At 33.9% G+C, this 12,541-nt stretch overlaps 1 protein-coding gene across 1 annotated transcript; it reads right to left on the bottom strand.

Moving 5' to 3' along the window:
* Positions 1–3,530: 3,530 nt before the first annotated feature.
* On the bottom strand, positions 3,531–12,071 carry LOC117785980 (putative protein kinase C delta type homolog). Its single transcript, XM_034624284.1, has 11 exons — positions 11,902–12,071; positions 11,524–11,844; positions 7,836–8,011; positions 6,780–6,851; positions 6,390–6,526; positions 6,152–6,325; positions 5,004–5,158; positions 4,789–4,936; positions 4,541–4,720; positions 4,329–4,469; positions 3,531–4,260 (listed from the first exon to the last, which is right to left on the bottom strand). The coding sequence occupies exons 1-11, from the start codon at positions 12,069–12,071 to the stop codon at positions 4,111–4,113; spliced, it is 1,824 nt and encodes a 607-aa protein (XP_034480175.1). The 3' UTR covers positions 3,531–4,110.
* Positions 12,072–12,541: the final 470 nt, after the last annotated feature.

Genomic DNA, 12,541 nt, shown 5'->3' with positions numbered 1-12,541 from the left:
GCTCAGCTGCACAGTGGTTTCAAGTGCTTAAAACGCTGCAACAGAAAATAAAAATATATTGAATTTTAAATATTATTTTATAAATTATTAATTATTTTAATTTAATTTAATTTAATTAATTTAATTATTTAAAAATTTAATTTAATTAAAAATTCAATTAAATATTTTTTTTTTACTTATGTTATGCTTTTCTACTTATATTCAATTTATTTAGTGAGTTTTTGTTTACTTATTTTTAAAAAATTTCCCTCAATTTAATTTTTTTTTTAAATTTTTTTAGTTTATTTTTGCTGTTTTAATTTTTCAAATGGATTATTCCATTTTTTTTGTTTATTCTCCTCAGTTGTATTTTTTTTTTTGAGATTTTAAAATTCATATAACGGATAAATGTTTTTTTTTTTTTGGTATATTTATTTAAAAATATATTGAGCTGTGCAATGATCAGTCAGTCAGTGAGTGAGTCAGGTCAAAGAGTTTTATATATATAGATCTATTTTTTGAACAATTTGCAACTAATTAGCGGACAGCAAATCACGGAAAAAAGTATGATGAAGTCTTGGTCTTTGAATTTCCTCGATATAGAAAATTACTTAAGAGATGAGAATGTTTTCCGATTTATTGAGATATGAGAACTCTCTATTTTTGAGAGAAGTATATATAGTACACACAGGAGACAAAATGATCACAAGAGAGCAAAGCTTAGCTCAATCTACTTTTGTTTCAGCTAACAAGAGAATAACTTAAAAGATTGATTATAATGAATTTGATAAAGTACCATAAAGATAAAAGCCCCGAAAACTGTGATCTTTAAGCGCAGTGAAAACTCATTAAAACCGGCTTTATATGGTTTCTGAATGGGCCTAACAAAGAATAGCAGCTATTTGTGTTGACACACATATAATTAAGCAATTAACTGTGATGCTGACAGATGAATAAAGAGGCCGTTAGAAATGATAATGTTCAAGGGAAATGGATGGGGAAAAAATTGTAATGAAAATGGAAATGACAGCAGATTGTCTGAATGAGAGTCCGAGTCCGGGACCGAGACCGAGTTTTGCCTTTTGAAGTTCAGTGGACCAGATTTGTTGCTGTTGTTGTTGGGTGAAAATTCGATTCATTGTGCAACATTTTCGCTTTTCCGTTTGCCAATTTGCATAAGCTATTGTTATCGAAAGTCGTCAGAGTATTTTCATGCTAATGAGCTACAAAATAAAAGCAATGTGTCCATGTGACATACTAACAATCAAGCATTTTCAGCGAGAGTTCCCCACAGAGTCCTACACTAATAAAAAAAAGGCAGGCTTCTGAAATCAAAAAAATTTTGATCTTATAAATTTTTTTTTCTTTTATAAAAAAATTTTAAAATAAATATTGAAAAAAAAAACAATAAATAATAGATAAATAAAAAAATAAATTATAATAATTAATCAAATTGTTTTATCTTGTTTTAAGAATTTTTGGCCTTAACGCATTTTTTAGATAAAAGATGTTATAATTCAATTTTTTTTGTGACAATACTAAAAATTTCTGAATTTTTTTTTTTCAGTGTACAGGTTGAAGTGCGGCTCTAGGTCCATATCAGCTGCGGGAGCTGAGCATGTGGACAGTAGCTCCATTTATGACCGCAATAATGACCCCAACTAGTTGTGAACCAGTTTGATGGCGGGGTTGCTGAGGAACAACAACAACAACAACAACAACTGGAGTTTCAGCTCCAAATCCAACTCCAACTGGTGGCTAGCTGGGCAGTGGAACAGCTGGGGGCAGAGCACCGGGCGCATTAGCATTAAAAAGAATTATTCTAGTTAAGTGTAGCATAAATCATTTATTAACCAACAAACAAACACACACTCGCACACACATTAAAATGTGTGTGTGTTATAAAAATAATAGCAGAAATTAAATGTTACCGGCATTGCCAACAACAAGCAACAAACAACAGCAAAAGAAACAACAATAAACACCACAGTTATGTTTATGTTTTCATTTCAAAGCGCAAAACATTTAGTGCACAGTGGTTCCACATAAAGATATTTGCTGGTGAAACAGAATTGTCAATTCTAAAGAGTTACCATTAATAATGTCAGCTGCCTGTTAACCGTGAAAGTGAAATTGATTCATTCAAAAGCATATCAAGTTAATTTATTCTTTAGTGTTCAACTAATTCAATAACGAATTTTATAACTTTCAATGGAGAAAACGGCACTCTCTTCGATTCTGAATAAGTTTTAAAGAACTTTTACTATAAAAAAAGGCATAGAGCCTTTAAAAATACACAAGATATTAAAAATAAAAAGTATTACTCATAATAAAAAATCACTTTGAAATAACTTTACCATTTAACTTTAACTGTCACCATTTAAAATTAAAATTTTTCTAAGTTTTCTCTTAAGTAGATAAACATCATAACCACGGAATCAAACCGAAGCAAATATAGGGTACGGTTTCGGTTCCGGTACGTCCCGAAATAACTATTTCGATAAAAGGTTATATTTCAGTTTTTTTAAACAACAAATAAACAACAAATAAATAACTATTTCGATAAAAGGTTATATTTTAGATTTCGTAGACAACAAATCAATTTTGAAACATTTTAAGATGTTAAGATGTCGTTTTATAATAAAAATTACATTGAAATAAATAGCTAGACCAAGAACAAAAAGTTTTTTTGAACGAAATTAGAAATATTCGAATGCAGGATAAACATAGAGGCCAAGCCAAGATCAAAATGACATTCCGCTTGAAAATCGGTACAGTTTTGCCAAAGTTATGATAGTTCGAAGTTGGTCACACCTCTGACCAGCAACTTTACAAGTCAAAATATTTCTTAATTTTGACATGATTTTTTACATGAAAATGAAAGGGCTCAGAAGCAAGTTTAAAGTGTCGTTTTAAACTAATTATGAGATAAGGAGTTGATTAAAAGTAAAACTTGAAGTTTAAAATTTTAATTTTCAAAATTTCAAAGGGGACCCTAGCATCGAACCCATGATCTAGAGAAAATAATTTTTTTACAAAATTAATTAACTTTTAATGCAAAATGAATAAAGAGGCCAAAACAAAATTAAAATGACATTCCGCTTGAAAATCTGTTCAGGTTTGACAAAGTTATGAAAGCTTGAAGTTGGTCGAACTTTTGATCTAGCAACTTTACAAGTCGAAATTTCAAGGGGGGGACCCTTACCATCAACATAGAACCATGGCTATGTGGTCGAAAAATAATAAAATTTTTTAAATGCAGTATGAATTAAGACACCGAATCATGATCAAAATGGCATTCCGATTGAAAATCGGGTCAGTTTTCTTCAAGTTATGACAGTTGGAAGTTGGTCAACTCTTTGAGCTAGCAACTTTACCACAACCGTAGCGGTACAAATGTTTCGCTATACGGTTCTTGACAGAGAATTGATTTCGGTTATGGTTTTAGTTACGGTACTAAGAACTAAACGGTTTGTTTCGGCTAACGGTTCCGGTACAGGTTCCGGTGTTATTCCCTGATCATAACATAGAAGATTATAAAAGATCAAATATTTAGATTTTTGTTCCATTTTATTCTAGCATAATGTAGCACATACATTCGAGTACATACAACTTTGGTATAGAGCTTGTACAACTAAATTGTACCAAATTGCAAAAAAAAAAAAATTACGTATTTATGTAATATATGTACAGAGATATATGCTTATCTTATAGATTTATCTAGTATTACTAAGCTGACTAGCATTATAAACGTATTCATAGCTTTGTAATTGCAACAGCCAAAAGTTATTCAACTTTCAACTTTCAACAATCAAAGTCTCTTCCATATATTTGTAGAATCGAGTATGAGATTTGGCTGAGATTTACTTGGCTATGAATATGAACAATTTGACACATAAGTAAGCCTTATAAATAAATAAATCTCGAGTTTTTCCAACTCATACACTTAGACAGAAACATTATAGTAATAATAATAATAATAGAATATATATACATACATATACAAATACTGTTGCTCTATGAAGTAATTCTTTGGATTAGGATTATATATAGTATGTAGTATAGTTTTAGTATATAGTTAACTATATATGCTATATGCCCAGCACATTGCCATTAGTTCCATGCGACATTCTAGTCCAAAGTAATGTGCGGATTTGTATAGGTAAATCCATGGAACTGTTTCTGATCCATGGATGCAAGAATCTCCTTATCGATGGGCGTGAGACGAACACGCTCTCGGGTAAATACTCGATCGAAATATTGCGTATCCAATGGATGTTTCTAATATTAAATGTAATACAATTTACTATTGATTCATATACATATATTGAATGATTTGTTGGACTTACCACTTGTGGCTTGAAGGGCGGCTCAATTTGACGTTTCTCCAGTAGTTTCCAATCGATGGGCCTGAAGAATATATGATCGGCTATATCGCCAGCTGGACTATATTGCGAGCCAATGCGTTTCGTATAATCCTTGTCCAGCAGCTACAATTATTAAATAATTAAATGAGTTTACTATAAGTTTTGTTTAAAATTAATTTGTTCAGTCAACTTACCCCCTTGAGTATGCCCGTTGCCTCGGCTGATATATAGACGGGAAACCATGGAATTTCATTGCATATCGACCAGAAGAGTTCGTCCTCATCGCAGCCACTAAATGGAGATTGTCCGATTAGCATTTCGTAGAGCAGCACACCAAATGACCACCAATCCACATTTTGATTGTATTTTTCACCCTAAAAAACGTTTCACATTCACATTTGAATTTCAATTTAGTATGTGATAGCTCTTTCGATATATATACCTTGATGATTTCGGGCGCCATGTAATCGGGTGTGCCGCAAAAACTATCGGCGGTCTTATCCAAATATATTTGCAATTTGCACATACCAAAATCGGCAATACGCACATGACCCTCATAGTCCAGCAATACATTGTCCAATTTGAGATCCCTATGGCATAGTAATTGATCCGAATTAAGGGTATTCCTATAGTTGTAATTAATATTGTGCCACTTACCTATAGATAATGCCCTTTTTGTGTAAGAACTTGAGCCCGGATATGATTTCGGCACCGTAGAAACGCGCACGTTCTTCTGAAAATCGTCCGCTCTCCTGTATATGGAACATGAGATCTCCGCCATTTAGATACTCCATCACAAAGAACAAATGGCTCTGTAAATTTGTACAAAGAGAGATACATGTTTAGAAAATGAAAGCGATAGAGAGTGTGTAAAAAAAATGGTGTGGATTACAGGAAAAATCGAAGACTTAAGATCTGAAATGTAATCGTAATTTTTGCAGTCGATTTTTTTATTGATATTTCAAAATTTATTTTTCTAGCATATATTTTTAAGTTTTTATAAATTCGATAATACGAAAAAATGTTAGAAAACACTGATACTAAAACTTTTCCTTTGATATAATATAGTTAAAGATAGTTATGACTATAATTCACAAGTGGTTTCCAGTTAATAAAAGATAAAAAGATGCAATAGAATTTCGCCCGTGTGTTGTTAAGCAAGCAACGGACAGAGAGAATAGTGCGATATCTCTGGGATGGGAGAGGAAAAGAGGCGACAGGAGAGAGAGAGAGGGAGAGTCCCCCAAAATGAATAGTCGTGCATCCTCAAAGTCATAAATAATTAAAATACCTTCTAATCGGTGTCAATGCAAGACAAGAGCGCCCCTAAAGCAAACAAAACTTATTGTTTTTATTTTGTTGCTATTCTTTTTTATTTCTGTAGCTTACAATAGTTTTCTCAATTTTTTTAATTTTTTTTTTTTTAATGTTTAGAGAATATTGTCGAACGTAGTGCCGGACGTGCGTGCCAAAAAAAAATGTACGAGAAACACAGTTGCGGTTGTCGTGTGCCCCAATCGATGGTCAGCGAAGAAGAGAGAAGTACACAGAGAGAGAGAGAGGGAATGGGAAGAGAGCAAGAGGAAGAGGGAGAGAGGAAAGAGATGAGACACGTACTGCACTCTATTAATAGGTCGTTTTACCTTTTCGCTAATGTATTTTTGGTATCTTTCGGATGCGCTAACGTAGGTGGTATTACCTAGACGCGTCTAAATCAACAGAACAGTGGGTCTCGACTCGTCTCGTCTCGTCACGTCGAACGTCAAACCACCTATCGACCTTGCTGATCGACCTTACACACTTACCTCTGTTTGAAATGTGCAAAACAGATGGCATAGATATGGATGCTTTGTGCCCAGGGCCAAAACTTTGCGCTCAATTAACGTTGAATCGACGTCATCGTCCTCCAGCACAACATCCTTCTTCAGGCACTTGATGGCATAATAATATGTTGTATCACGTAACTCAGCCAGCAGTACCTAATCAAATTTCGCATATATATTTATTTATGATTTAGGTATTTTTCAAAATTGAGAAACTTACCTTGCCGAAACTTCCTTTGCCAAGGACAGCCAGAAAATGAAAATCATCTACCGAATAATTCTTAAATCTAGGTATTACTGTTGCTGGCGCCGTAAAACGTCCGGATTTTTGGAATTGTGAATATGTATATGATGTTTCTGTACGATCCAAATAGTTTCACAGAAGTTGAAAAAGACAATAAGAGTAACGAAATAGCGAGAGATAGAGAGAGAGGAAGGAAATAAAGAAAGATAGTTATTATTAAAAATATAGCTTATAAATAGTAAAAGATTATTAAGACAGTTGCTATAAAGTGTGTTGTACAGTTCGGCTGTTGGTCATTTGTTTGGACTTGTGTATATCAAAATATATTGTTAGTTATTGATAGATGTATAGAGATGCATGCCATACCATCGTGTTCATCGTTGGGCTCTATCTTATAGGCAGGATTTGAGCTGGGCGGTGTGCTGGGTGAATCCTTGCCTCACGTGCGCCTAATTTATGGATATGGATAAAGATTGTATTGCTTATATGTTGTTGTTATTCCTCTATCGAATCATATTGCCCACAAATTGTGTGTGTGTGTGTGTGTGTGTTTGAGTGAGTAAATTGTCTAATAATAGCTTTCTAATTAGCTGGAAGTAAAAATTAACCACCTCTACATGCTTTTGTTTATTTTTTAACGGACTAGTTTCATTGTTGAAAAGTTGGTCTACAAAATTGGGTAAATTGGGTACTCGTCAAATTTTTGTACAAATCTTGTCATATTATATTTTGATGAGATCGTTTTAGCCCACACTTTAATGCGTATAGTATTATCCTATCTTTGATTTCTAATATCATATCATATCACACAAAACATAGCATCTTTTTATTCTATTATATTCTTTTATTTATCAACGCTGTAGGCGCTCACATCATACATAATTTCATATTTCTCTCTATGATTATACATATTTCATATTCTTACAATATGATGCTATATATTTTTATTTTTAACAACTACATACTAAATTTCGTAACTCTAACTCTGTCAGTCTCTGAGTTCTCTGAGGTTAATCAGACAAACGGACAGTTCTACACTTACTCAATATTTTTTTCCTTTATCAGTTTCTTTTATTACATTTACCAATTCCGTAGTCTTTCACACATTTAAACTGACAATCACTCAACACCCTGCACACACCTACACACACCTCACACACACACACACAAATTGCTGGCAAAGTCAATTATGAAATCATAATGTCAGTCGTATTTAGGCGCCATTATTTATGGATTGTTCTCTTTATTTTTCCGATCTTTTTTTTTTCATTTGTTTTCCCCGAAAAGCACGCGCCATTTGTGGGATCTTGCAATCTTTGCGGTTCGTTTGGATTTCGTACCGTTTTGGATCATATTGGAATGGTATTTTATTTTTCTCAGAGATTCTTTATATTTTTTTTTTATTTTTTTTCGCTTTGTTACCTCGTTTTACGTGGTTGAGCGCCTCGACGATGAGTTTCTGATTGACGCCGCATAAATTGGCCGTGAGCCGTTCGCATTTCTTGTGACAATTCACGTCACATTCTGTTGTACGAATTTTGTTTGTATTTTTATTGTTGTTGTTGTTGTTGTATTTGCATTTGTTGTTGTCAGCGTGGTGAGTGCAAATGTTGAGATTAATTAAAACAAATCGTTATTAATATAATTATGAATTGTGACCATGTACTATATAATATATTCTACAGATATAATCATCTATACAATATTGCTTTTGCTGCTGACGCAATTTATTGGTTGCACGTTTCTGGAAAATAATCCCCTGCTGTCTTTTCACCTGCTTTTTCTCCCAATTTTCCGCATACAAAAAACAAAAGCGCATGGGAAAACAATTAAAAAACGCTAAACGCAAACAAATATAAAGAAAAATGTTTGAGAGACTTGAAGATACTCTACAGTTGGAATAAATAATTTTAATTTAGTCAAAATTATCTCTAGCTAAGATAATGTTATTAAGAGCGACAACAATGTAGATTTGATAGATCTAGCTCTCAAAGTCTTCGAGTTTGATGGGGCTAAATATAAAATAATTATGTTTATCATGTTCTGATACTCATTTTTTTTATTATTGTCTGTAAAATTTTGTTGGTTTATATTTTCTATTAAAATTTGCTTTGATCATAGTGTATTTTAAATTGGGAAACAGCTAAACGAAAACAATAAAAATCGAAAGACTATCTCACCTAACGGCAATCAATGTAAACATACACACACACACACACACACTTACTCATACACCTTAAATGCAAACGCACATCCGTTTTGGCCCCGTTTTTGTGGGTTCTGTTTTGGCAGGATCCCAATGGTCCAAAAGGCGTCATTTAATGTATATTTAATAAACAACAAATATTTATTGCAAATATTTGCACGCAATCAAACAAGAATTCATTCAACGAGTATTTATGTGAGTGTATTTGCTGTGACTCAATGAAGCATTTACTAACTCAATACAAATATCACGCATACGCAGCGTCTGACGAAGCAAAAAAAATTCAAAACAATCAATGTTGAGAACTTCCCAGATTACACTTTAATACGTGTAAATGAGGCAATCGTAATAATTTTAATAAAAATATAAGATCAGAGAGAGTTTAAATTATAAAACAAAATCATAACTTTACTAAGAGAAAAGAAAAAATTTAAGAGATTTCTAATTAATTTATTTTTTATATTTAGATGTATTCTACATATGGTGTTTCTATTAAATCATTTTTATTTACTGTATGCATTGAGATGAAACAGCTGTAATAAGTTACGTTAGCAAACTTGGCATAGTAACAAGATATAATGATAACACCAGACATCCATAAAGACTTTACTCTCAGTTCTATCGGTCAGGGAAAATGAGCATATATTTCAAAAGAGATATGTATTACAAATATGCCTCACACATTTGCTGACTAGACTGAAACAGTCATTAGCAAATACTAGGAACTAATTCAAATTATTTTCACACTTTCGTTATCTAGTTATATCTAACTATATACATTCGTATAAATAAATCCATAGCTATATCTTTAATACATACTATATGCGTATTTTACTTTCAAAGATTTTGCATAGTTCTGTTTACATTTTCTGCATTGATTTCATTTGAAATTTTATTATAACTTTTGCTTTCAGTAAAATATAAATATGTACATTTAAATGCAAGAAAGAGAAATACTAAATTTGGTTTATATTAATCTCAACTCGAATAAGTACATTTTCGTTGAAAACTGGCAAACGTGCTTTAAATATCAAATGCAAACAATTGAATTTCTTGTGTATTTTAAATGTTTTTTTAGACAAAATCAGAAAAATATAATGAAATTATTTGCCATACACGATACACGAGAAATTGAATTCTCTTGAGTACTCGTAAAGAAAACACAGACAAAACAACTACTGAAAGACCAAAAGGGAAATGACAAAAGGCGAAAGGCGAAAGGAGGCAAAGACATAGACAGAGATTAAAAAAAAACGACGACAAAGACAACGACGATGACCTAAACAATTTTGTATACAATTTGCTAAAAGTAAAATGCCAAATTCTCTGTCTCTCAGTTCCCTTCCCCAAACTTGTATCTGTATCTTCAATTGTATTTGTATCTGCATCTGCATCTACACATATTCGCTCTTCATCTTCACTATTTGCTAGCACATTCTCATCGTTTTGTTTGACTCGGAGCAAATTAACAAGTAAATGCCCAAAATGGCTTAGAAATTACATAAACACGTTCAATGAGCTGATGCACTATGCAATTAATAGATCTTTATGTATTTTTCACATACTTTATTGTAATTTAGCTATTTTTTAGATATTATGTACGATTTTATGTTTATATTCGCACATTTAATTTAATTTTTTAACAAGTTGCTTTTACATTGTATTTATTTTAGTTTAGAAAAACAGTGCTTTGGTTGAGAGAGCTTGACTGGCAGATACCTATATTGAGATGCGGGTAAATTAAACTCTCATAAGAAAATCGTTTCCAGATTAAAGTTAGCATTTATTATATTAAGAATTTTCAAGCTTTAAAAGCAAGGATAAATAAAAACAATTAATAAAAGCGATACTCTTATATAGAATACGAATTAATTAGAACTCTATTAAAATTCAGAGAAAAATACTCATACTCCTAAGGAAGACTCTTTTGGAAACATTTTCTATAAAAACTCTTGTAAAAAAAGATCAAGTAAGAAGAAAAGCAGGAAAACGCTGTGAATGGAAACTGTCTTAAACAAAACAGAACAGCGAAACACAACTGAAAGAAATACTTTTAAGAAAATCAAAACACAAAAACTCTGACGTTGGAAACTCTTCGAAGAAAACAGAACAGGAAAAACACAGCTGATGAAAATTCTGCTAAGAGAAAATTGTTTTGGTAGAAAACAGAAACAGAGAAACATATTTGAAATTTTAAATATTTTCTTCATAATGGTAACTCGTCAACTGTTAAGTTAACATTAACAGTAACATTAATAGTAACAGTAACAGCGTGTAACAGTTGAGCTGAGAAAGGCAGAGAACGAAGGAGAAAGAGAGTGAAAGATAGAGAAAGAGAAAAGTTCATGAAGTTACAGTTTATAATTTGCTGAAACTCTGGCATGATATCATTTGTGTGAAAACAAGGAACAAAGTCAAGAATGGAATAACAAATTGTTAATTTTGTTATTATTTGTTTGTAGCATATATACGTGTATTATAATGTGGCCATTAAAAGGCATTTGTATTATTCGCTATCGAGATTTATAGCATGTTTATTTGCTTTTGTCTTTCAACTAAATATTCCGCATGCCACACGCACACACACGCACACACACGCACACACACACACTGTTGACTGTGTGTGTGTTTACTATTGAAAATGAAAGCAAATTTGAATATCTATCGCAAAGCAACAACAACAATAGCCAGAATGAGCAGAATACTCTGGAAATATTAGATATTTGGGAATGGGATTGGGTATGGGATTGGGTATGGGGATGTGTGACACGTGCCACACTCACACAAATGACCAACAGGTGCGATTGTCAGTGAATGTGTCCGACTGTCTGATCGTTCGTCTGACTGTCTCGATGCAGGGAGAGAGTACTTGGTAATACTATATATATATTCCACTTGGCTTACCCAACATCTTTTGGACTGGACGGTGCTGTGCCGCCCTCGAAGCCGGAATCATTGCTGCACGTGCTCATCCGTATAATCGAAGGTGAACTCGACGCAGACACTGAGGTGGAAGCCGAACCGGAATGCAAGCCGTTAAAGTGGAGACTTGACTTAGCTGTTGCTGTTGCTGTTGCGACGGCGGCAACATGCGGCTGTTTGCTGGCAACAGCAGCAGCAGTTGCCTCATCGTCAAACTCCTCGGAACTGGAGCTGTTGCTGGTGCAAGCATCGCTATCATCATCATCGCTATCGTCATCGATGGAGCCGCCAGTCGCCTTGCTGCTGCCTCGGAGCTGCTCTCATCATCCGTATTCTCATCGGAATAGACGATCTTCTCACGCTTCCACAGTGGACGGTGTGGCAACCAGTGGATAACGGCGCCTCCTCTTCACATAACATTTGCTAGTCGTATCGATTTTGATTTTCTTCTGCGGATCAAAACGTGCTGGCGTTGCGGCATCTTTAGCCTGTTTCAATTTCTTCTTCTCCTTGCGCTGTTTCTTCTTCATGCTGGCACTAGATTGGTGGCACAACCGTTCGCGCTGGAGGAATCGCCAAAACTGTTGTCGTCGTCGTCGCTATCTTCGCTATTTTCCGCCGACGAGGGTATATAGTCCTCTAGCTCGGCGTCAACGTCTCGCAGACTGGCTTCTTTTCGTTTGGTTTTCTTTTTTTTTTTTTTTTTTTTAAATTTTGTACATTTTAGTCAGCTGCCTCGACTGTTGGCTGAGTTGACTGCCATGTCTTGTTCTTGTCTCGGCATGTGTACACACGCCATCCAGATCGGATGCGCCCGTTGTCATTCCGTGCCAGCTCCTGTCCCAATTTCAGGACCTGTTCCTCTTTCTGTTCCTGCTGTTGCAGTGCTTCTCTCTTTTCTCTTACTCAACTTTTGCTAGTGCGGCGACATCTGCCAATGTTTTGAACATTGCAATACACACAAACGAAGAGCAAGAAGAGAGAGGGGAAGAGAGGGAGC

This window comes from Drosophila innubila, chromosome X (assembly GCF_004354385.1).
Source record: "Drosophila innubila isolate TH190305 chromosome X, UK_Dinn_1.0, whole genome shotgun sequence".
Taxonomy (NCBI): domain Eukaryota; kingdom Metazoa; phylum Arthropoda; class Insecta; order Diptera; family Drosophilidae; genus Drosophila; species Drosophila innubila.
The sequence above is the reverse complement of the archived record's forward strand: the minus strand, read 5'-3'. Positions and strand labels throughout refer to the sequence as shown.